Source organism: Sturnira hondurensis, unplaced genomic scaffold, assembly GCF_014824575.4.
Source record: "Sturnira hondurensis isolate 20B ecotype Veracruz unplaced genomic scaffold, ASM1482457v3 Scaffold0006713, whole genome shotgun sequence".
NCBI lineage: Eukaryota > Metazoa > Chordata > Mammalia > Chiroptera > Phyllostomidae > Sturnira > Sturnira hondurensis.
The window spans coordinates 4,550,570-4,576,974 of NW_028079344.1; the positions used below are offsets into that span (position 1 = coordinate 4,550,570).

At 45.9% G+C, this 26,405-nt stretch overlaps 1 protein-coding gene across 9 annotated transcripts in view; it reads left to right on the forward strand.

The window, feature by feature from the left end:
* PTPRM (protein tyrosine phosphatase receptor type M) overlaps positions 1–24,088 on the forward strand; it is an 827,815-nt gene extending 803,727 nt beyond the window's left edge. For all 9 annotated transcript variants that reach the window (XM_037050333.1, XM_037050337.1, XM_037050335.1 and 6 more), the window contains 5 exons: positions 686–817; positions 7,572–7,697; positions 9,319–9,482; positions 15,272–15,407; positions 23,480–24,088. In XM_037050333.1, the coding sequence (XP_036906228.1) occupies positions 686–817; positions 7,572–7,697; positions 9,319–9,482; positions 15,272–15,407; positions 23,480–23,533 (612 nt within the window). In that variant the 3' untranslated portion in view covers positions 23,534–24,088. The remainder of the gene's footprint in view (positions 1–685; positions 818–7,571; positions 7,698–9,318; positions 9,483–15,271; positions 15,408–23,479) is intronic.
* Positions 24,089–26,405: the final 2,317 nt, after the last annotated feature.

Sequence of the window (26,405 nt, forward strand, 5' to 3'; positions counted from 1 at the left end):
GTGAAGTGGGGTAATATGGTTGGCAGCATTACTTGAATCCCCTTTCCTCTTAATTTAGGCAGTAATCACCACGGGGGAAAATTGCCTGTCAGTACAGAGAGTACACAACTCATTACTTCCTGTCAGTCAATTTACTCCTAATTGAATGAACATTTGCTATTCAATTGATGGGGAAAGTGAATGGATATTTTTAGTGCTAATATGGAAATTTTATTCTGTTGATGCAGTATCAGTAACAGGGCACTTGAACTTGTTTGAAGCCCTCCAGAGCTATAAAAAGCATGTGTATCCTTATAATGCAAACATAAGTAACACCATCACACATATAAATGAATTGGGAAGACTGTTACGAAAAACAGAATTGTTTCAGTTGCACACATTTTTAAATTAAAGTTAAAATTTATTTATTAAAATAATTATGTATAAGGCCAATGTTGCTTTCCTACCAGATACAGCAAAAATTTTTTAAGATGCTATTGTTTTCTTAGTGTCAGAGTGAAAATCATTACCATCCTGCAGAGAAGTTTATATTTAGTCTGTTTTGGCATTGACAATGGTGATAGCATTCAGCAGTTGTTAAATGTGTTCAGTGTTTAATGTCACAAATTTGTATGTACACAGAATAACCTTAGTTTCCTTCCTTCACATTTCCTGGTATATTTGGATCTTTCTTGTGTATTTGCAGAGCTATAAACAGCCTTCAGCTTTTATAGTCACCCAGCATCCTTTGCCAAACACAGTGAAAGACTTCTGGAGACTGGTCCTGGATTACCACTGCACATCTGTAGTTATGCTAAACGACGTAGATCCAGCCCAGGTGAGACTCATGAGTTGTTACAGCCAGAGCTCCTGCCCGGGTTAAATCTGTTTGCTCACACATTGAGAAGTGTGGCCTTCTGTACCAGGTCACAAAAGCCAGGTGAGGACTAAGAACGAGTGATGCTGAAACACGAATGTTAAAAATCAGATGGAACTAGGGATTGGGGCAGAAAATCTTCTGAAACCATAATGACAAGCTGAAATTATAAATGGTGGAAGTAAGAGGACAAGACAGGGTAAGAAGGATGGAAATACTGACTGGAGGGAGACACAGGTAACAGACTGCATCAGAGCTGAACAGAAACATGGACATCATCGCAAAGCCAAAGTCACTGACCAGCAAACCAGAGACACAGGAAGGACATGACCATCTAAGCCAGCCCTTGGTCCCATCAGGGAGAGTGTCCTGCTGAAGTGACAGTGGAGCCCTACAGGTGATTTTAAGGGACAGCAAGTAGTATTATCAGTAAATAAAGATACTAAAAATAAAATTGGGAGTTGAAGATAATAAAAGCTCAGAATGATAAATGGGGTTTTCTCACAGCTCCTCTTCTTAAACATCAAAAGACACAGAATGGACAGCAATGACCCAATATTAGTAATGGGGTTAAAAACCATTTCCTTAAAAAGACCTGCCAGGCGAGCATTAGCACAGTGGCCCTTCAGGAGCTCTGCCTCCTGCTCTTGAGCTGCACAGTCCGAGGCTTCCCCGTCTGGATGGCTGTGCTGTGTGTGAACCCAGCACTTGCTGAGATGAACTGGTTCAGGAGCTGAATTCACTTCCTACCTACTAGAAACATAAATTATTTTAAAAAAATAAGTTCTGAAAAAATATGAATGGTTTTACTTTACTTCAGTCACTTATAGTTTTAATTTTTAACAGAAAAATATGAGTTTAATTTTTTAGTGTTAAGTGCTATCACTTTTTAAAAATACTTTTCCAAAGTTATAAACTTTGAATAAACATCATTTTAAATTTTCATTAAAATAAGTTTTTAGATTATTAAAAAAAACAAAAGCTCTGATGTATTTTAGCTTTCAAACTGGATAAGATTTTTTCTTCCTAAAATCTACTTTATTGCTATCACTCTACCATAAATGGCATGAACATTCACTTCAACTCTGTAATGTTTTTAATTATGTTTGACATCTACATTATGTTGTTAAGGCTCTAGCCTGAAAGTTAATGAAATATTAATGATAATCCTTGTCTTTATCTAGTTCTCTTTGCTTAAGAAACGTAAACATTTTAGCATCTTTCCCACCAACCCTCTCTGGAGGACAGATTGCAGCTGTTTCTGGACAAGCAGACACCACACCTCGGAGAGCTTCAAAGACTCAACTTGAAGTGGAACCAAGGATCCTGGTTTTCTGACTCGCAGTGTCCTGGGTTAAATTTCACTGATTCAAGATTTTTTAGTCAAAGACAGTTACAGAATAAAGGACTTGTTGCCTCCTCAGAATCATTCTTTTTCCCCTAATGTGAATCCTGAAATTTACTGATAATACTCTTTTGTTTGTATTAGTGAGCCAGAGGTTCATGATTTTTGTGTGTTCTTTCTGAACACCAGTGTTTGAATTCTAAAGCTGCATTCTAAACCCAAACTGTCTGGACTCACACCAAGCCCTGCCTGGCCAGTGGTAGGAGAGACAAAGAAACTGCAATTCCATTCAGCAGTGAGAGTGACTTTCAGAGTGAGAGAAAAGAGGCTCCTGGGAGTCCGTCTTTTAGAGAACATTAAATTGAGCATTTGAACTTAAAGGCTTTGCAGTTGTACAAGAATAGCACTCAACTATTTTAAGTATTTATAGGTCCAGTTCATGGATGTGTTATGCACCATTTAAGCCATTTTCTACATGGTTTACTTGGGCAGAGTGCAGAATGCACTGTGCCAAGAGCCAATGCCAGCCAGGCCCATTCATATTTCTTTGGTGTAAGTGACAAGCTTTTGATCAGGGCTTGAACTGAGAGAGCAAGCAAAAAGCAAAGCTAGCTCAGTCAGGAGTAAAATGGGCAGAAAAGTTCAAATGTGCCTGTTAGGGCTTTTATTACCATCTCAGCTTCCCATCCCAATGCCTATTAATTTTAACAGTTGGTACATTTGGATATCAAAAAGAAAATAAACATTAGCATGCTATAGTTTTGATAAGCTGGTTTTATAACTTGTCACCAGCAAGCACTGGTGAGGAAGGAAAAATTTAATGAAAATATTATTTAAGAATAAATAAAGGTTTGCTCAAGATAGTGGCATAGGTAAACACAGTACTTGAATCCTCCCACAACCACATCAAAAGTACAACTAAACTGCAGAACAACCACCATTCACAACCACCTTAACAGAAGTCCTACAACTGAGGATATAAAGAAGCCACATGGAGACTGGTAGGAGGGGGCAGAGACACCAGAACCGGCTGGCCCCAAGTCCACCTGTGATAGGTAAAAATTGGGAGGGATGTCTCAACTGCAGAGGTCCCTTCTGAGGAGCAAGGGGCCCCAGCCCCACACAAAGCCACCCAGCCCAGGGTTCCAGTGCTGGGAAGAGAAGTCCCCGTGACTTCTGGCTATAATAAGCAGCAGGAATTGTGGCTGAGTGAGACCAAGGGCTACTGGAGTCCTAGCAAGTTCCTCTTTTTTTTTCAATCCTCACTCGAGAATATATTTTTATTGATTTTGGTGAGAGAGGGAGAGAGAAACATAGATGTGAGTGAGACACATCTATCAGTTGCCTCCCATACACACCTCAACAGTGGATCAAATCCACAACCTTTTGGTGTACAGGACCACCCTAACCAACTGAGCCATCAGGCCAGGGCCCAGGCAGTGTCTCTTAAAGGGCCCGTGCATGGATCTAGTCAGACTCAGTTGCTCTAAGCTTCAGCACGTCCTGGGGCAGCAGCTTGAAAGGCACCAAAGACATGCAGGGAAGAACTGAAGTGTCTGGCATCAGGGCAAGTGCTGGAGAAGCAGCTTTCTCACACACAGAAGTGATGGCTGATGCCACTGTTCTTTTTCTGAGCCCTCCTGCAACAGCTTCAGCAGGCAGGCAATGTATATGAGACTCCATCAACCTGGCTCACACTGTTTGACCCACCCTAGTGATTCTATGATGCCTTGCCCCACCAACTTGTGGGTCTACCAAAGCTGATTCCAGTGGCTTTTTAATACAAACAGCCTGTCTTGTCTTGTGCTTCAGACTTTCCTAAAATCTCTCAAACAAATGCCACATGGCCTCAGCATGCCCCATACTTCTCGCTGAATACTCCCAGGCCTGGCACTGACTACAGCCAGCCTTGGTTCTCAGTTTGGCCTCTCCTGGGCACTGCCAAGCCCAGCACAAGTAGCAGCCATCTGCAGATCACTTTGTAACTCATGCTGGGTGGCCCTGGGCAGAACACAGGCAGTTGCTGACCTTGGCCAGCACCTCCTAGGAGCCCTAGAGCCAGCAAAACTGGGTGGACAGCATCAGACTATCATAAAGCACCACCCAGTAACCTCCACAAGAGACACACTCAAGGGGAAGACTCAGCAGGTACCAAGCCCCACTGAAGTATGTCATGCTCCATGGGCGGGCCCTACACAGCTGATTCTTCACAGTGGTCATAGCTGTCCTTGCAACCGATGGCCCTGGGGATAAATTCCTCCCATCGACATGCCAGCAATTAATGCTCAACTACAATAGGAAGGGATACATAGCCTACAGGGAAGATAAGGGCACACCTGGAGTGTCCAGCTTGGGTGAATGGGGAGGCTGTGCCACTGGACCCTATGGGATACTACTACTTAAGGCCACTCTTCCAAACCCAGGAGACATAGCAGCTCTGCCTGGTACATAGAAACAGACAGAGGCAGGCAGCTAAAATGAGGAGACAAAGAAGCATGTTCCCCACCTCAGTGGGTTAGAGTGTAGTCCTGTGAACCAAAATATCACAGGTTCAATCCCCAGTTCAGTCAGGGCACATGCCTGGGTTGTGGGTTCAGTACCTGGTCAAGGCATTTCTGAGAGGCAACCAATCAATGTTTCTCCCTTTTATCAGTGTTTCTCCCTCTGTCTCTCCCTCCCTTCCCCTGTCTATAAAATCAATAAGCATGTCCTCTGATGAGGATTAAAAAATTTCATGTCTTAAGTGAAAGAACAGAACAAAACTCCAGAAAAAAAAACTAAACAAAATGGAGAGAAGCAGTCGACTGGATGCAGAGTTCAAAACACTAGTTCTAAGGATGCTCAATGAACTTAAGGGAAGAATAGATAAACTTAAGAGAGAACTGCAACAGCATTAAAAAGGTCATGAAAACCGTAAAAAAAGAACCAGTCAGAAATGAAGGATACAGTAACTGAAATGAAGAATAAATTACAGGGTAACAACAGTAGAGCAGATGAAGCCGAGAATCAAAACAGTGATTTGGAAACATATGGGAGCAAGAAACATTCAATGAGAGCACGAAAAAAAAAAAATTTAAATGAGGAGAGTGTAAGGAGACTCTGGAACTTCAAGTACACTGACATTCACATCATGAGGGTACCAGAAAGAGAAGAGAGAGAACAAGAAACTGAAAACCTATTTTTAAAAAGAATGACAGAAAGCTTCCCTGACCTGGTGAAGGAAATAGACGTACAAGTCCAGGAAGCACAGAGAGTCCCAAACAAGATAGATGCAAAAAGGCCCCCTCTAAGACACACTGTAATTAAAATGCTAAAGGTTAAAAACAAAGAGAGACTCTTAAAAGCAGCAGGAGAAAGGCAGTTGGTTACCTACAAGGGAGCTCTCATAAGACTGTCAGCTGATTTCTCCACAGAAACTTTGCAGGCAAGAAGGGACTGGCAAAAAATATTCAAAGTGATGAACAGCAAAGACCTACAAACAAGATTACTTTTCCCAGCAAAGCTATCATTTAGAATCGAAGGACAGATACAGAGCTTCCCAGACAAGAAAAAGTTAAGGAAGTTTACCACTACCAAACCAGTATCATATGGAATGTTAAAGGGTCTTCTTTAAGAAAAAAAAGGAAGGAAAAGGTTGAAGAAAAGAAAAAGAGAAGAGGAAGAAGGAGGAGGAGGAAAAGGAGAAGGAAGAAAAACAGGGTCAGGGATGTGAACAATAGAATGGCAATTTAAAAAATATGTATCAATAATTGAATCTAAAAAAAACAAAATAAAGAAGCAGAACAGATACAGACTCATAGATACAGAGAACATTTTGATGGTTATCAGGTGAAAGGGGGTTGCAAGGTTGGGTGAAAAAAGATGAAGGGGATTAAGAAGTACAACTGGTAGTGACAGAATAGTCACAGGAATGTAAGTTACAGCTTAGGGGATATTGTCAAAAATATTCTAATAACTATGTATGGTGTCAGATGGGTATATGATTTTTCATAATGGTTAGTTGGTGTGTTATAAAATGTCTAATCAATTGGGATGTACACCTGAAACTAATATAATTTTAATAAATAAGTGTAGTTTCTAAACTACTATTTTTAAAAAGTACCCTTAGTTATCCTACTTTCATTCTTGATTATAAAGTCCAAGTCTCCAACTTCTTTATAATACAAAGAAGAAGACTGCTCTTTAGATTGACCTACTGGTAACTGAAAACTGTCTTGTAGTCTTGCATATGAATGAACCTTTGCCGATGAGATTTTAGATCCTTTGAAAAATAAAAGTCATTAAGAAAAGGAAATTCAATAGTGGACTCTGTTGTGGCTCATCATTCTGCTTAAAACAAGGTGATATGTTTTCCAGCTGCTCTTGGCCCAACAGAAATGAGTTATAAAGTAATGAAGTGGTTTCTGTTTTCCTCAGCTCAGCTATTTGTCCCTCAGGAAAATCAGAAAGATAAAAGGTGTGCGATACTCCCCAAGGTGTCACTGGAATATCAAATCCAAAAGAAGTCTAATTTCCAACTTTAAATGCCTCTTTGGGTCTTAGGGCTTAGGATAGGTTGGTGAGAAGAAGAGATCTCGGTGTTCTCTCACCTGTCTGTGAGTTCAGTATTTCGGTGGGGTGACGCAAATGAAAGTATCTGTAAGTATCTGTATCATAAGTCACCTTGCCCCTCTGTACATCGAGTTGTGTTTCACATTATGTTTGTGCAAAAGTTCTAATTACCTAGTATCACCAATACTTGGAGTGCAGGACTCTAGGAAATTGTGTTTTTTATTAAAATCACCTTCAGGTAAAGCATTTACTCTTATTACACCAGGTTTTCCAGATCACAGCTGGGGGCATTTGGACCAGAGCATGAAAATGCAACCCAGCATGTATCAGCAGCATCTTGTCACAGAATAGCCCTGTTCGCCACAGGGATCACCATTCTGTGCAAGCCCGGGGGGAGGGGGAGGTTTGAGTGTTAGCAGGTATGTGTGCCACCTTAAGTATCTTAGCTCTTGTAATGGCAACTACTGACATCTCCCCAGGGCCTGGTAGTAGTTCCTGTCAGCAGCAAAAGGAATCTCACAATAGATGTGTGGAACAGCATCCACGTGACCTCGTTGGAAAACAGGGCTGCTCACAGCTTAACGATGCTTCTGAGAAAATGAAGGGAAGAGTGTTAGAAGAAGAACAGGTGGGGCTGAGGAATCAGCCATAAGAAAGTCCTCAGGTCTACTTTCTTGAAAGGAAAAAGAGAAAGGAGAGAAAACTAAGTGACTCAAAGAAGTAGTAAGAATTACTGAATGTCAATAGTGACCTTATCCAGACTGTTCAGAGTAAACTTATTCTTATAAATAATGCCATGTTTCTCCGTTTTGAATTTAGTTGTGTCCACAGTATTGGCCAGAGAACGGAGTTCACAGACATGGCCCCATCCAGGTAGAATTTGTTTCTGCTGATTTGGAAGAAGACATCATCAGCCGGATATTCCGTATCTATAACGCATCCAGGGTAAGAATCACGGCCAATCGCACTTAAATTGCCGTTTCATTATTTACTCGTTCATTGAATGTTTAATGTGCCCGCTCGGTGTCAGTCACTGCTCTGCGAGGATGGAATATAGAGGTGAAGAAAACAAAGCTCCCTGACCTTATGGAACTTGCATGCTAATGGGAAATGACAGACCATAAATAATAGAAATAACAGGTATATTGAGATATGTTAGAAATTGATAAATGATATAGGAAAAAAGTGGGGAGGGAGAACATGTTAGGGCATGGACAGGAGGGAGAGCAAGGCTCTACTTGCGTATGTGTGTGCAGTGTGAGCAGAGACCTCATGGAAGTGAGGGAACAGCCGTCCACGGTTCTGTGGAGTCAGATCTCCAGGCATCAGAAGTGGCCAGTGCAAAGGCCCTGGGTGGGGTTCTGGCAACAGTGGAGAAGCTGATGTGATTGGAGCACAGTAAGCTAAGGTCACCTAGAGGGAAAGGGGGTGGGGTGGCAGAGATCATGCAGGGCCTTGCAAGGCCACTGCAAGGATTTGGGCTTTTGCTCAGAGGAAATAGGAGCCAGTACACCGTTTGAGTAGAAGAATCACATGTTATAACTTGCCTTTTAAAAGGAGTACTCTGGCTTCTGTGTTGAGAATAGACTGTAAGAGAGGCCATCAGGAGGCTGTTACAACAATCCAGGTAAAAAATGACAGTGGCAGGACAGTCACACATGGAAGGAGGGGCAAGAGTTCTGTTTAAAACATACTAGGTGTGGCATGACTGTTAGATGCCTAAGTGGAAATATCAAGTCAGCATCTGAATCTATGAAGGTGAAATTCAGGACAGAGGTCTGATCTGAAATATAAATTGGTGACTTACGGGAATATTTAAAGCCATGAAGTCATCAAATGAGAGACAAAAGAGAAAGAGACCCACGGACTGAGCCTAGGGCTTCCATCAGCAAGAGGTCTGGGAGAAGGGGAGGCGGAGGCAGGGGAGAAAGTGGGGAGGGAGAAGGAACAGCGGGGTGAAGACAGCGTGCCAACCAGAAAAGCGTGGTCACCTTTGCAGATGGTTTAGTCAGAGCAGGGTTAAAACTGTTGCTTTTTTAACACTTTCTTGAATACTGCAATTTCATTTAACTGGGACTAAAGGTAAATTAACTATTGATATCTTAGCAAGATGTACCCCAATAAAAACATATTATTCTCACAGGAAAAGTGCAGTCTGTAACACCCTAAGCTCACAAACATCTCCTGATTATAATTTATCCGTTGTCTTTAATTTACCTGTAATTAGACTAAAGACATGTTACCAGTTACTGCACAATGTGGTCCATGCTCACGTTGTGCGTTATTTTTTGCTTGGCTTTCACAAAATTGTAAGACCTCTGCTTCACTTTTATCTGTCTGGTTTGTCATTTAAAACACCTGGTTTTTAATAACAGCTCAATATTAAAACTCATAACTCTCAGGCCAGCAGGAGCACCCTTTGTTATTTACAGGCAAGCCTCCCCTGCAGCAATAAGGCCCTGCCCCAGGGAGAGGACCCAGCCGGCGGGGTCTGCCCTGGGGAATTCAGTGCAGTAAATAATGCCTGTTTTCTTGCACTCTCTGATTAATGCCTGACTCTCCCCAGCCCCAGGACGGATACCGGATGGTGCAGCAGTTCCAGTTCCTGGGCTGGCCAATGTACAGGGACACACCAGTGTCCAAGCGCTCCTTCTTGAAGCTCATCCGCCAGGTGGACAAGTGGCAGGAGGAATACAATGGCGGGGAAGGCCGCACGGTCGTGCACTGCTTGTAAGTTTTAGTGAGCTCTGTTTCGCAGAAGGAGCAGCTGACCCTCATTACTTTCTACTTCACTATCTTGTTTCACTATAAATGGGAAAGAAATAAGTAGGTGTGAGTGAAAGGAGGTGGTCAGCCTACTTGATGAGGGTTGGGTTCGCTTTGCAGAAAGCAAGGTAGGCTCATTTGGCATTTGGATGGGCTGTCACTGCTGTAAAAACAAGCCCTGGCCTTATGATTGGGAACCCTTTCCCTCCCAAAGGAAACACCTTGATGGGCTCCTACCAGCTCTTGAGGGCCAACTGTTAACGTTGTGGGGAATTTTCTGAGCTGGTTGAACTTTCTAAACTGCTGGCAGTTTCAGAAACCATCAATAGTAAAGGTATTTACATCACAGAAACCAGCAAACACCACCAGTCAGGGCTGCCTCCCACCCGGCAAAGCTAGCTTACCACCACGCCCGTGGGTGGTTCTATTGGAAATCATGTCAGAAGCTTCAGAGGAACTATCTCTTTTTCCTTTGTGGTATTAAAGAGAGTTTTCTGTTGCTTAGTTTTGTCTGGGGCCTGGAAACACACATGTTGGAGGGACTTAGAGCCTTGGTTGCCAGAGGTGTCCCCACAGCCACCAGTTTTGGCAGGAGCTGCAGTGGGGGAAGCTCCGTGGTGGAGCAGCGACCCCCAGCCTCAGCTGCTCACTGGGAGTCGTTCAGGAAGTTTAAATACAGAAATATCTATGCCCTGGCCATACACAAGCCCAATTAAATCAAAATTGCCAGGGACAGGGCCCTCAGGTCAGTGCTTTTTAAAGCTCCCACGTAATTTCAACATTCAGCCGAGATGAAGAGCCACTGAAAAGAGACTTCCAGGTTTTCCAAAGCACTTTCACCTGCGTTTCCTCATTGGTGATGATATGTAGCTAATCAGCCAGCTGGAATTGGCTTAATGGAGCAGGCAATTAGAAAGTCATGGCAATTAGGGAAGATGTTTAGAGAATTTGTGGAAACTTAAAGTATTAAGTTTATGGCTCTTTTCAGTGGAGTGTGATTAGAAGTATACAATGAGATCTCTCCCAAACTGAAGGAAAAATAAGGTTTTAGTCTGAGCCCACTAACCCTACTTAAAAAGACAAGTTGGGTGAGGGCCTGGGTTAGTTACTCTCTTCCCCGGCGCCTGTATCTCACCAGTGCCACCCCCACTCGGGGCCCCTGGGGACCTTCCTGGCAGCCTCAAACCCTGCCCTGCCTCTCAGCAAGTCAAAACGTAGCCTGCCATCCTGCAGGGAACTGATATCCCCTTGAAAAGAATCTCATGAGCCTACTCAGACTTAACCCTCCCCCAGAAGTCCTAGATGTTTGTCCCCTGAAAAGCTGGTTTATGAGCCTCTCCCGCTTTACTGCTTTCCCCTTCCTTTTCTGGGACCCAGTTCATTATAAACATCTCTACCAAGAAAACCCCAGAAAGGAATAATTAACAGGTCACATTTTTATTTATTTTAAGTCCAGATGTGAACTCTGATCAGAATAAGATCAGAGGGTCACCAGTGGGAGCTGATACAATCCTAGCAAAGAAAATTAACGTTTTAGTTAGAGTTTGTAGTATATCTATTAAGTTTTTTTGAAAAACTAAAAGTGGTTTGCAGGTACCCATTTCTGCATCTGGAGTCCACCAGCATCTAGAACCAGAAGCATGAGGCATAGTACCCCATTGGATTAATAGGTGCCTACAAGGGCCAGTGGTGTAACCCAAAGGACTAAGTCACAGTGGAGGAAGCTGAGGCACCAGGACAAGCCTCAGGGGAAGATACAAGGATGCCTTACATCACGTTACCTCATAGACAGCCACCGACTATGATCTTCCAGGGCAAGGCTGTGGCCCTGGAAGTAAACAATCACGTCACCTTCCCAAAGGTGCCACTTCAAACCAAGGGCTGTGATTTAACTGTAGTGGACAGTAGCAGGCATTGGTTCTCTCCACCGATGGTGAGGAAACACTGGTTTTCTCTGAGAATCATGCTCTCCCATTATGAAGTCCTTGTGGCTCCTATGCGGCTGCCTCTTGCTCCCTCGATATCCAGGTGGCAATGAGACTCATACCTGGTGAGAGTGTTTATTGTTGTTTAAGTTTATAAATCTAAATCTAAGATGTTTAACTGTGAGAAACAAAGTTAAATAAAATTAGTGTCCTCCAGTACAGGCCATCAAGGAATGCATTGAATCTCAACTGCTCCCTGCTGGTCATCTCAGACAAGGACATCTATTCAGCATAGTGTAGCGCCACCTAATGGCTGTGGGCAGAGTGTCCCGTCCCAAGACACCTTCATGTGCTGTGAATCAAATGGTTCCTTGAGCCACGTAAACTCACAATAAGCGAAGAAGGGATTTTTCTTTATACATATCTTTCAGCCAATAAAACCAGAATAAATGTAAGATGTCACCATTTTTGTGATCCTTGATGGAAGTAATAGATGTAGACAATGGTCTCTGACAGCTGCTGAAAGCATGAGGCAAAAAGCTAGTGGAGGAAAAGCAGTGAGGAGTCAGTGCAAAGACAGGAAATAGACTGATGGGGCAGAAAAGAAAATCCGGGAACTCAGCACACCTCAGGGCTGCCTGCTTGCAACAAAGATCCCACAGCAACACACCTACTGCAGGGCAGCGGGTAAAAGGCCACCCGCGTGCCTGGTGTCCCTCCTCAGACCACACACAGAAATCATTCAGATGGATCGGAGACCAGAATGCGAAAAAGAAAACAAGGACGTTTTGGGGAGAATATCTTTATGCCCATGAGGTAACCAAAGACGTGTTTGTTACCCGGGACAAAGAACACTAGCCATGAAGGAAATGTTGATAAATTAAACTTATTTAAAGTTAAATATATTTCAGTTCATCAAAAGACACCAGAGTGAAAAAGCAAAACACAGAGCTTGTGAAGAGTTTTGCAATGCATACATCTGACAAAGGACTTGTCCCCAGAATACCTAAGAACTACTGCAAGTCATTAGGAAAAAGATAGACAGCCAAAATGTTTGGGCGTAACACTTGACAAGAACTTCATTTTAAAAAAGAAAGAAAGAAAGAATATCCAAGTAGCTAATAAGCTTAGAAAAGGTCCTCAGCACCGTTAGCTTTCAGAAAGATAAACACTGAAGTCAGGATCCGGTGTTAGTGCTACTCACCAGAATGGCTGAAATGTACAAGACAAGCCAGTGGTGGTAATGCCACGTGTCGATGCAGCTGCGGAGGGTCTGGGAGTCCCGCACACTGCTGGGAGGAGGCAAATACCCCACGGCCACTTTGGAACTGTGAGCAGCATCTACTGAAGCTAAAAGTAAACCCATTCTCCGAGCTCTTCCACTCCTAGGCATACGACTATGGACCTGAATCATACATGTACCACAAGACACATTTATAGCAGATTTGCTCATAATATCAGAAACTAAAAACAACCCAAACATTCATCAGCTATTAGAGAAATAAATTATACAGTAGTATATCCATTCAGTGGAATTATTTTCAGGAAGATAAAAGAATATCGGTACGATGGATGATTCTCACACATATAAGACTCAGAAGAGCATGTAGGGTATGATTCCACTTACCCGAAACTCAAGACAGACAAAAGTTTGCAATGCTTGACATGAGAAAGAGAGATTATCTTTGGGGTACCGATGGTGCTGACAAGGAAGGGGGTCCAGGGGTCTGAATTTCTATCTGAGTGGTAGTTACACGGTATATGCATTTGTAACAACTGAGATACATACTTTTCATTTGTGGACTTAATTGTAGGTATATTATACTTTGTTTAAAAAACTGATTTGGAACTTAACAGTGGACTGATCAAGCTAACATCTGATTTTTTGAGGAAATGAAATCATAATGATTAACCTTAACATCACAAAAAAAGGAACAGTTTGATATCTGTGCCTGCTTTGTAATGACAGTATGCTTATAAGTTGTCCTGGTTCAAAAAAAATTCCTAAGAAGCTCTGAAACTAACTCCCAATTTTCAGGAAATACAGGGTTGGGGAGCAACATGTTAAATTATTCAGAGACACAATGATACAGAGCTCTCGAAAGGAAAAATGACCTCATTTCCTCAAGAAATAAATTGCCAAAAGGGAAAAAAAGAGAGCAAAGAGGAACTTACACATTAAAGTAAACTTGCAAGACATCTCGACCAAATGCAATGTATGGACTTTGCTTGAATATGGATTGGAAAATAAGAAAATGTAAGAACCAACCTGGGAACTTTGAACACTGTCTAGAGAAATACTAAAACAGTAGTGTTTATTTCAGGTGTGATGATGGCATTACGTTTTAAAAAAAGATTCCCAGCTTGGTTAAATCTAGAGCTGATTTAGGGACAGCACAGAATGGGCCTGGAAAATCTTGTGGTTCCACAAAGTAAGGGCAGGCTCCGGAAAGGAGGGAGGCTTCTCCAAAGCACACAGGAACCAGCCTGACGGAGTGCCCTGTGGCCTAAGCTGGAACAATTTCAGCAACAAAATAAATATCTACACTCCTGGACTTTAGCTCATAAAATAAAATATGTGTAAGTCTAAACTGACATAAGTGATATAGAAATAGATAAGCAAATACAAATTTTATCTGGGGGAGAAGAGACAGCTCTCTCTTAAAGTAGAATGCTGAAGGAGAAAGGGAGTGGAAAATCAATTCAGCAAACACCACAGTGATCATTAGGGCCCCACCAATGTATGCTAAAATCAAAAGGTGAGACTTTGAGGAGAAGTAAGATATTTGCGTAATCCCAAAGTATCTATCCCAGGTGTTTATTAACGACAAAGAGAAAGGTAATATCTACACAGGAGAAAATATCTGTGGGCACACACCATCTAAACAAGTGATCCAGGTCGCCATTGGCAGCAACGGGCAGCTCGCGAGGGACGCAACAGCCCCCTGTGGTTTCGGTACCGGTGTGTAAGCCCACTTCCAATTATGAGGAAACGTCAGACAGACCCAAGTGAAGGGGCATTCTGTAATTTGTATTTTGTAATGATTTCTCAACGTATGGATAGGGATCATGGCTACTTTCCACATCTATATTCTACTTTGTATTCCAAAAAACAACTGACCGGTACTTTTCAAAAGTGTCAACGTTGAGAAGGACAAGGAGAGACTGAGGACCTGTCATCGATTGGGGGAGGTGAAGGAAACAAGACAACTGGGTGCCAGGTGGGATCCTGGAATGGCTCCTGGACCAGAAAAAGGACGCTGATGACACTGGCCAAGGTCGTGGTGTAGGTGACAGTTTTGCAGCAATGCTAATTTCCTGGCTTTGGTGACGTACTATGGTGAGGGAAGATGTGCCCATCCGGGCAAAGTGGGCATGTATGCAAGGTAACTGTGTGCTATTTTCACAAGGATTCTGGATGCCTAAACTTGGATATTTGTAAGGCCAATCCATCTTTGAACAGAGCTCACACCCACCACCAGTTTTCCTGGCAGATACCAAATGAGGTGTTTGTTCATTGAAAATTTTCTGAGGCGGGATCTCTCTATAGAAGTTGATAAGGTGCTGTATTAAATTAACATAATCTAGGGCTGGGGTGAAGCTGGGGGAATGGGATGCGCCAGATCGCGCCTCCAACCAGGTGAATCAGGGGCTGGCAGTGAGGCTCATGCGCTCCATCCACTTCATGACATGGACTGGCCCCGGTGGCCAGCTCCTGGCTTGGGAGGCTTCACCAGCCTGGCTCTTCAGGGTTAGGTGGCAGGCGCCGCAGGTTGTGTGCAGTATAAGGACAGACGTAGTCCAACCCTCTGACTCCTCTCCCGGCAGGAACGGGGGCGGGCGCAGCGGGACCTTCTGCGCTCTCAGCATCGTGTGCGAGATGCTGCGGCACCAGCGGACGGTGGACGTCTTCCATGCGGTGAAGACCCTGCGGAACAACAAGCCCAACATGGTGGACCTGCTGGTGGGTGCCCCCTCCCCGTCCACCTCCCCCTCTCCCTCCCCCCCCATACCTTGACCCTGACCGTGAGACCGTGAACCGGGCTTTGTCCCAGTTCTCAGGAGACCCCACGTGGCAGTTAGGCAGGGAAACTGATTCAGAGAGGAAGAAGCTCATTTTCAAAACCCTAATGTAATCACTTCGCTTAGGAGGGTTTTTCTCCCTCTTTCGCCCCTTTGCTTTGTCGCAAGGAGACTGTCTCAGCGCATTTGAGGTATGGAAATAGTCGAAACTCACAGTGCGCTTCTTACTGGTCTCCGTTCCACATGACTAAGCACTTAGTCTTCACGGAGACGAAATAATCATAGCACACACAATGCCAGATTTCCAAATTATGTATCTTATGAATAGCTTAATCACCTAATATTTATAAAACCTGTGAATTTAGTTTGACATGCAGAATACTGCACTTAATTATGGTGGCCAGAGCTGAGAAAAGGATTCGATCAGTTGGGAAACAAAGGGCTCTCTGCAGTCGTTTTCTAGAGTGTTTCCTGAGCTCCCGTGTGTGTGCATGTGTGTGTAGCTGTTGCAGTGCCAACCACTGACTCAAGAAGAGCCAAACGGTGTAAAGGGGGAAGTTTTTAGATTGGGTTTCCTACTTCTCTGTCTGTGGAGGAAGGATCGGAAGGAAACAGAGGACGCATTCCAGGGCGGAGAGAATGGCCACCCAGAGCGAGGAAGGTCACACTGCCAACAGTTTGGAGAGCCTGTTTCCGGGGCCACGGAAAGTTCACCCCTGGGGTAAACTTGAACTAGCGTAAAGAGACTAAAGAGAGAGTTGAGATATAAGACACAGTTGAGGGAGTAGCCACGGTCCCCAGTCCTTACTACAGTGGTACTCGCGGCTGAGTGATGACGGTGACCCGAGACACGGACTCTGGGACATGCCCAGATCACTCCGCAGAAGCATCTGCTTTCCCGAGATGGGTGCCTCGTGTCTGAAGAGCCGCTCTAGTCCAAGCAGCTTGGTGCCGGCCGGGGAGCGTGGTACCGGGGGCTGTTCCACCAGGTGCAGACTCTCACAGCCATCAGCACTTAGCACAGCGGCTTCTGTGGAGAAAGGACTGTGCCCCCAGACTTCTCCGCTCTCGTCCTGTGCTGGAGAAGCCGGTGAAAACCCAAATTCTAGTGTCCGCTCTGCTACTACCTCAAGTGTGGCCTCAGACAAGTTAACTTGTCAGTTTAGGTCTCCTTGGGCAAGACACTTAACTCTCTGGGGGCCTGAGTTGTGTAAACTGGGGGTAGTGTTGGCTTATTATAGTGACCCCACGTGATGACCTCTGTGAAGGGGTTTTGGAAACTGCCAAGGTGAGAAAGCTGGTTCTTGAGAGTGTAGGTGTCCACAAGGCGCCGGGCAGCCAGCAGCCCCTCCGAGGTAGTTACACAGAAGCTCTGGCTTACAGCACGGGGTGTGCAGAGCTGCCCCAAGTGCCTTCACCTGTCACTGATCTCACGTGGATGGCTGAGAGGCTGACAAGAGTGTCTGTGGTCATTAGAGCCAGCCCCTCCCAGAGGTAGGGCCCTCCATGAATTGTAAAGTGTTCTCCATCTCCAGGGCTGGGAGCAACTGAAACCAGGGCAGACAGGGGCAGCCCGAGGGGAAGACTGGTAAGAATGCTGGCAGGGGATGAAAACAAACGCATACATGTAGATTAAAATATTCTGTCACCTCCTTTACTATTTCCCTGATTCACAGACAGAGGTGTAGCTTCCAAACTTCATTTGGTACCTGAGCAAAGCTGACCTTGCACAAAAAAAAAAGTTTCCCTCTCAGCACAGCCTAAATTAAACATATCATTAATTAGGATACACCCTTGCAGCCCTTTCCTCTGGGGCTCTGGCTGCAGCTTTCATCTCCCACAAGTTTTCATGGACAGAAACAACACAGCCTTTCCCAGTCGGTGGTGCCAACAGTACCGGGACAGTCCTCTGTGAACTGAATGGAGACCTGGGTGGCTGGACCAGAAGGGAGCTTCTGGTCCCACCTCAGTACTTAGAGACTTCTGTCATCATGTGTAATTCAACCAAAGAAAACAGGATCCTTGGGTGCCCAGAACTCAGAGGGTCAGCCCCAGTTTTAGGGTAAGGTCAGGGGCTGATAAATGTAGGGAAGTTTTGCAATTTCCTGAGAAAAATGTCTGATAAATTCCTCACAGTGAATATTGGCAAGATAATACCTGATGAAGAGGAAAAAAATGTCACAATGCTCTTTGCAGTGTGCTCCAAGCTTCCTGAATTAAATAAGGATTCTTGTCACTTACTTGGTTTTGCTTTTAGGTACAGTTTCTGTTTAGTTGGCACTCATGTACTCATACATGTGTATATTGGCAAAGGGGGTTAATTCAAGTCAGGGTGACCAAGCCTGGTACAGTTCTATGGGGCATAAAAGGCCATCTGAGACCTGAGTTCCTCCTGAGCACAAGATGTTGTGCCAGCAGCTGAAACATGCAGAGTGCTGAATCTTCTTAGCTGCATCTCACAGAGCGGTGAAGTGTGCGCCAGCAAGCTCCGGAGTGCACTTCTGGGCTGGCCCGGGGAGCCAGGCACAATGCACTGGGAGAGCCCGGGCCTGGGCCCCCCTGGGCCTGCCCAGGCATCACATGCAGAGGCTGAATCACACAGTGGTCCCCTCCATTCACAACGTGAAATGCTGACCCCCTCGCCCTCTGGTCACAGTGGGATGAGCGTGCAGGGAGGGGTCCATCTCTAGCTCCCTCTCAGGCTCTAATATTTCTAAATGACTTCTGAATTTGAAAATCCACTCATCCGTTTTGGAGCACGGCACTTTCAAGACAGATATGGAAAGCCCTAATGGATTTATTTCTTCAAATGTTTAGTTTTGGGGGCTCTGGAGGGCAGCCAATTGATTGCTAGGAAACAAAATAATTTGTAACACAAAACTAGATTTTTTTTATATTAGCCCTTTTTTTAAAGATTTTTTAATTTATTTATCTTTAGAGGGGAAGGGAAGGAGAGAGGGAGAGAAATATCAATATATGGTTGCCTCTCATGTGTCCCCTGCCGGCAGCTGGCCTGCACCCCAGGCATGTGCCCTGACTGGGAATCACACCACGATCTTCTGGTTCACAGGCCCATGCTCAATCCACTGAGCTACACCAGCCAAGGCTAGATATTTTTTTAAGCTGGCAGGGGCAGAGTACTTTTTCCTTACCCATTTTAGCCAAGCTTCTAAGTTATCCATCTCTTCAGCCAGCCTGCATCCCTTGTCAAAGGGCTGGGTCCCGGGGGCAGGTGGAACCCACAGTCTGAGAGCCTGAGCGCCTTTGAAACTGGGAGAGTCGTGGGAGAACCAGCCGCCTCCACCCACAGCTCCCCTCTCACCTTGGTCCTCCACACTTGGCTTCTGAAGTTTCAAGGGCTCTGTTTTGACAGAGAAACAGTCTTCAGGGACAGATCTTGCCTAGAAATACATGTTATCCCCTGGGAAGTGGTGGGAACTTTGGCCAGAGTTGCCAAGATCAAGGCAATTAACACATAGTTGATTTGATGTGTGTGCATGCACATGCGGTGAGAAGACTGAAGATCTACCTAGTTCAGCAATTTCGAGCATGTAATCCTTCATTGTTTACTGTGGTCACCATGCCGTTCATCACATTCTCGCACTTCTTACAACTGAAATGTGTAAGCTTGACTCACATCACCCCATTTGGCCCTCCCCTCAGCTTCTGGCAACTGCCATTCTAGTCTGTGTTTCTGTGACAGTGTGGTTTCTTGTTTTTTTTTATGGGAGCCTTAAAAACTTCCAATCCCTTGGCCCACGGCAGAGCCCCTGATCCGGTTGATCTGGGCCTGGTGATTCTAAAGTGCCGCAGGCAAGAATCAGGGTTCAGCGGGGTCAACAGGCCACCCCTCCCTGCCAAGCCCCCCTCCCCCCTTCCCCCTCCCCGGCCCCTGTGCTCCGATCTTTGTTGGCATCTCCTCACCAGAAGTCAGAGCCGGCCACCCAGACTCAGCGCCACTTTCCTCTCGTGTCACACGTACGATGTGCTGTGCAAAATGGCATGTGCTGTGGGGCTACAGCTCCCCCCATGTGGGGGTATGTGTGTGTGAGGATATGAGTGTATGCCTGTGTGTGTAGGTGTGGGTATGTGTGTAAATATAGGTGTGTGTGTGTATAGGGTTAGGTATCTGGGTGTGAGTGTGTATTTAGGTGTACGTGTTGGTATATATGTGGGTATATGGTATATGTATAGGTGTGAGTAGTTGTGAGTGTGTGTATTTTGGTGTAGCTGTGGGGTGTGTACAGATATATATCGGAGTATAGGTGTGGGGTGTAGGTGTATGTGTGTGGTTGTGGGTATGTGTATGTGGGTGTAGCTGTGGGGCATGTATAGGTGTGTGTAGGTGTGGGCGTGCATGTTGGAGTGGAGGGCGCGGACTCAAGCGGGGAGTCAGAGATGTGCCCGCAGGGCCCTGAGCTGGGCCCCCACCAGCTGTGGCTGGCGATCTGAGGCGGCATTCCACTTCTCTCGGGCCTGGCCCTGCCACTGCCACCAGGCCCCTGGGGCTCCTCCTCTGGAGGAGCAGCCCCAGCCACACGCTCCCGTTAAGACCCCTGGGGCTGGTCCTCCTGCATATCAGGGCAGCAAATGGGGTGATCTCTGTTTGTGTCCAGTGCCCTCCCTCTGCCACAGACTCTGATCTCCTTGAGGCAGGGGACGGCAAAACCACTCAACACCAGCTCCTGGCTCCAAGGAGGTGCCCAATAGATATTTGCTGAGCAACTGGACATTGCTTCTCTGCACCAAGACCCATGTCCATCCTGAGCTGCCCCTGGCTGCCCTTGGAACCTGGGGGAGGCTGTGGCACCAGCTGACAGGGATGAGCAGGAACTGGGCACAGACTGCATGGTCTTTGAGGGAAGAAGGTTTGCTGTGCATTTTTAAAGGTATAGGTGGGAGTAGTGGTCTGTCTGCTCCTTGTCAGAGGCACGCAGCTGTCTTATCGAGGAGGGGTCTGCTGGCACAGCACTGGTTGCCCCGTTGACCTGGCCGGGCACCATGAACCCAGTGTGGCAGGGGCATCAGTCAGGATTTTTCCCACACAGAAGGATCTGTCAGCACAGGACCCAACTGAAATTGTGTCCTTGTGTTAGTTTCACCAAGCAGGTGCACCAGGGAGGGCAGCTTTGCCACAGGTGAGCCAGCAGACTCTTCTCTCTGAATCACCTCAGGTGCGGACGTGGGATTTGAAACGCCAGGCTGCCCAGAGGCCCGGCCCCTCAGACACAGGCAGCACGAGCTGACAGGCTCAGCCGGAGCCCTTCGGGAGACTCCCAAAGCCACCTTACAGAGCAAGTGAGGGCTTTTGAAACATAACCTCACTTTTAGGTGCCCTTTCAGACTTCACTGTCTCCCTCTTTGTGGGAACAGGACGTGTGGTCCAGAGTGAAAGGGGGTCAGGTCTTGGAGAGAACTAGCCAGTCCCCCTGGTTACCATCCTACCCAAGGATGAGGCCCTTCTTCATACCCGAAGCCAGCTAATGCGGCCCGAATCATGAGAGTTTGGGACCAAGACAAAAACACCTTTTCCATGAAGCACAGAGATGGCTCATGTGGTTTCATTATTCAGTGCAAAAACGAGTGAAGTGATCCCATGTAATCAGTTTCCAATGCAGGAAGATTCCGGGCATTTCCTGAGTTGCTTGGGGGGAGGAGACATGACAACTCCTGATCATTCTTCTCATTTCTCTTATTTTTCTGATTCAGAAACCAGTCATCACAGAATCTGTGGGATTGACAGCTTGCTTAGGAGAGCTGAGATGAGAGAGAGAGAACTCATTTTGGAAATGACAGTCATGCCCACGACAGGGCCGCCTCAGTGACCAGCACTGCAGCCCCTTCAGCGGAGCCAGGACCCTCCCCCACCACAGTGCTGGGGCTCAGGGCCAGCAGCCACATCTCCCACTAAATGAAATGTTAGTTAGCATCTTCATGTGTCAAAAGGATGGGCTCGTAGCAGGCACTCAGATTAGTTGCACAATTAGGTTTGTACAAAATCATGTTTATCCAATAAGGAATTAGATCTCTTAGATTTCCATTTAAAAAAAAACAGTTGTCTCTGTGATTCACAAAAATAATAATAATAAAATCAGGAGAAATTAGTGGAGTGCATCATAGCCAACAGGTCAGCTCCATGAAACTCAAGTGATTTCTGAAAATAAAAGTACCAAATCCTGAAATAAAAAATACTGGAATGTGAACCAAAGTATTTTTGTGGACATTATTTTCAGTTCTCTTGGGTACATACCTGAGAATGAAATTGCTGGACTGTAGAGCAAGTCTGTGTCTAACCTTTTGGGGAGCTGCCCGGCTGTTTTCCAAAGTGCCTGGGGCATTTACACGCCCACCAGCGTTGCATGAGGGCTCATTTCCCCACATCTGCACCAACACTTGTTACTGTCTCTTTTTATTTTAGCCATCCTAGTAGGTGTTACTGTTACTGGTGTTTGATCTTACGACACCTTCAGTACATGGAAATGAACTGTTTACCTTCTGCCTTCACCTCTAGATTGTAGTATCCCTGAGGACTATGACTGTCCCTTGAAATCCCAGTCTCTAACCTTTAATGTTGGTTGGGTTGAATCAAATGCTGCTAAACCTTTTGCCGTCACTTACACATAGGACCAACATTTGACTCTCCCAGCTGTAGGTCAGGTTCTGCAGCAAAGATGGGTGTCTTATACACAGACAGGTAAGCTATGGCCTTTGTCTGCAAACAAATGGATTAGACTAGCAGAGCATTTAGAGAACGGATAACAGGTGAAGAAAAGGAAGCTGTAGTGACTAATTAGGAGGCACATATCCAAAAAAAGTAGAAATTTATTTTTAATTAATCTGGAAAACTCAAAAATAAAAGACCCAGTTGCCTGGTTGTGACCATCTCGTTGGGTGAGGTAACAGCGGTGCTGCCTTGTACAACCCACCAAAGTTCAGGTCCCTCTGCTTGGTTCAGAGGCCACACCCATGAGCATCCACCAGCACAGTGCACACGCACAGGTGTGGAATGCCCTCCCCTGCCACCTGCGAGCCCAGGTGGGTGGCCCAGGACCTCACACAGAGCTTGATCAGGCCAAGGTCCATGGTCTGAGAAAGCTGTGCTCAAAGAAGAAGAAGGCACTGCCTGAGTAGGAGTGTGTGTCAGACACTGCCTCTCTGTGCCTTTCTTTGTCCCATAGCCTGGAGTGCCCGTTTTACTGCGTTAGGATGGCCCTACACTCAACCGTTCAAACCGGGGCACTCTCGAGGGTAAAAAGGAGGCTGCTGATGCTTGTGCTGGGACAACAAGCACAAACCAGTTCTGTCCTGGGCAAGCCGTAGCACACGGCCACCCACCCCAGCTCCATGCTTTCACTGTCTCCCTGCTGTTACCTACCCGCTTCTTTCCAAACCTTCCCTAAGAAGTCCCCCTGTGTCTTCCACCACACCCATGTCGGAGGACCCTTCATGGGCCCTGCTTCTCTCTGCCCCGTGGGTTGTCGTGGGTCACTTGTCTCTTCCTTCTCATCGGACTGTGGACTTAGTCAGAGCCCGGATCAAGGAGGCTTTTAAAAATTCTCATAAAATGGAGGAATCCTGATGAACGAACATCGAAGGTAAACCTGGGCCGGGAGTGAAGCCACATGTACTTACTGCGGGCTGTGAATGAGCACGGCAGGAAGGCATTTTCTCCAGCCCTCATTATCTTTCCTTCTGTCTCCTGGTTGTCCCATGCTTTGTGCTCAGCGTGTTGATGTGCAGGTAAACATGTATGTGTGGACAAACATACGTGTGTTTCAGTTGTCAGGAACTTTCCAGGAATTCTAGGAGCAGAGATCTCAGAAGACCTTCCATCGGGCTTTGTGAAGAATAACGCACATTTATAGTTCAGAGCCATGACGTTCTATTTATCTCTGGTTCAAATTCTTCTCCGTTTGATTTCCCCCAATTAAACCCCCAATCAGGCATAATTGCTCTACCAGAAACAGCCTTTAAACATTGCAGAGCTGACATTTTCTCCCTTCTGTTTTCCAGGATCAGTACAAGTTCTGCTACGAGGTGGCCCTGGAATACTTGAGTTCTGGCTGACGACACCATACTCCGCGAACAAGCCCTTTCTTCCCGAAAAGCCAAGTTGTTCCCTGGGTTTGTGTAGATGAGATCAAGACTTCTCAATATGCTTATTTTGCTTTGCATAATTGGCTCTTTTTAAGAGCCCCGGAAAGTATGTATAAAACTGCTTGCACTGCCCAGTTCCCAGCAATGCTGCTGCCCGACAGAAACGCCGCGGCACACGGCGGTCCGGCGCCGTGCTCCGGCCTCGGCTGGTCAGAGCAGGGGAGACGCCTGGGTGACTCAAGAGCACAACTATATTCTTATGAAGGAATTTGTACCTTTGGGGTATTATTTTGTGGCCCGTGAACCTTTGTTATTGTTACAACTGAGTGTACATTTTTGTTCTGTGGAGAATGCTACCTGGCATTATGATAATATATTATTTTAGTTAATATTTGTATTTTAACATGTTGCATAATAAAAGCTTATGTAGCTTTCCAAGACTAACATAAACATATAATGAACAAAGATATGTTGTAGTTGTTGTTTCTATCAGATTTGTATTGTTTCCACGGGAAAAGCTTGGGAAGAGTTCAGTTCAAAAATGCAAATCTCAACGATCAGATCCATGAATCGAAAGCTTTTCCTTCTGTTTATATTGTAAATATTTTTGATTTCATCAAAAATTATTTATTCATTAAAAGAAATTTTTGTGAAGCACAGTGAGTGACAATCATTTTTATTAAGCCCAGGAAATGGTTTACTGTGTAATGTTAACTTGTGTGAATTCTCAACTCAATAAATAAAGACCAGTGAGCAGTCGTGGTGTATTCCTAGTGCCCCGGCGCCCAGGCAGAGGGAGCGGCTCCAGTCTGTCCTGGTCACGACTTGGCAGCTGTTGGCCCAGAGCAGATAGAGTTGAAATTTTTGAGAGAGAACTTTCATCGGTGAGAAGCCCAGGCCCACCCTGAGAGCCTCCCCTGGTGCTGAGAAAACATGAGCTGCAGAGTCTGTCCCAGCACCGAACTCTCACCCAGTGCACAGGCCATGACAGAGGGCACCGGGCAGACGCCAGGGCAGTGACTTTGAGACCAGAAGCCACCCCTCCTCCATCTCTGTTTCAGCTCAGTTAACTAGGCCGATACCTGCCCTCTCCAAGCCTCATTCAAACCTGAAACTTGCTGAGAGAACACTTTTTAAAGGATCTGGGATTAGAGCACATTTAGGCAGAACACAAAGCTAAGCAGACCCTGGGGAGGGAAGTCCCTGCAGGGCAGCCTGCTCTGCTCTCCTCGAGGGCCCGGCCTGACTCTGAAGGAGGGTGAAGCTACCCCGTGGACTTACAACATGAGTTGAAACTGAATTCCAAGCTATGTTAAGTGGTACCCGGTAGATGATGGGGACAAATCTTTACCAAATGCCAGTTCTGTGCCCGGAACTATGCAGAGTGCTTCCCCAAGTGGCAGCAGACCCTCCCTGCCACAGGAGGGTCTGGGTACAGCTGCGGAGCAGTCTCATGGCTGGGGGAACTCAGGTCAGTAGAGAGTGAACAACCTGTCCAAAGTCATGCCGGGTGGTAGGTGCCAGGTGCCTCCAGCGCCCAAGGAGGCAGAGGCACAGCAGCAGTAGCACAGGCACCCTTGTTACAGCACCTGGGGTAGGAAATCGCACTCCCACTGTGATAGGGAGACGAACCCATCACCTGCTCTGGAAAGGCAGGAGGCCCTAGGGCTGTGTTCCTGTGCTCTGGGGACCTTGGTGAGCCGAGATGCCAAGGGTGAAGGTTGTCCACCAAGGACACTAAAACTGGCATCAGCATCTTAGGCCTGCACAGCTTCACTGCACTAAGTGTGCAGTCCACACTGCCCTGGCTGATGTCAGTTTCCCAGCTGCCCGGCCCCGCCCTCAGACCCCAGCTGGGTGGAGCTCCACATGTGCTCAGAAAGAGTTGGCTGCTGCTGAGCTGAATCTGGGCTAAATGTCTCACTGCTCAAGCTTCTCTAGGACAGTGGCCTCTCACCATGTTCTCTTTGATAGGCTCCTAAAAGATCAAAAACTGCTATTGTGAACCTCATCATAGGGATGGAAAGCCATACCCACCGTATGCCAGCTGGTCCTTGACAGGAGGGAAGGGTGGTGGCCCTCAGTTCTCCTTTACACAATCACCGGTGGCTCTGGTCTCCATTCCTTTAGCTGGGGTGAAAGAGGAGCCATTTTAGCGCGCTATTGGAGCAGCTCTGGGTCTGACAGTGCAACCCGTTTCTAGTCAATGCCGCCCTCTCATTATCAATGGGCTACCCCCACCGCAGTTCACATTGGAGCCAATAGTTTCCTGTAGACCTGGATTGCTTGGGGGTTTTTCTTTCTTTCACTTGATCCCACTTCTTAGAAGAAATAGTGATAGAAGAGAAGGGATATTGTGTGGCTTTTGGGGATTTCCCATGAGCCCTTGCAGCATGGTTGAGATTCTCATTACTTTCAATACACAGAGGAAGTTGCTGCCCCTTGCAAACAAAAGAAGCTAAATTCTCAGCTAAGTGTCCCTTCTCCGTATTCTCTCCATACTTTGAGCTCCCCTCCATTGTGGCAGCCTCAGCTTCCCAGACACTTCCATGTCTGTGACTGCTGTGAAAACCAGATAATCCTGCTCCAACTTTCTGACATGGCCCTGAACTAGGATAACTTCTTTATTTTTATGTTAATGAATTTGAGGCCTGTGTGTAGATATCAGCAATTGAAAGGTTGTTTTGACTTTTATGATAATTTTTTAAATTATTTTACTGTTGTTCAATTACATTGGTCTGCATTTTCCCCTCTCCACTACCCCCCCCCAGCCAAACCCACCTCCCTCCCTTGCTTCCACCCTCCCCCTTGGTTTTGTCCATGTCCTTTATAGTAGTTCCTG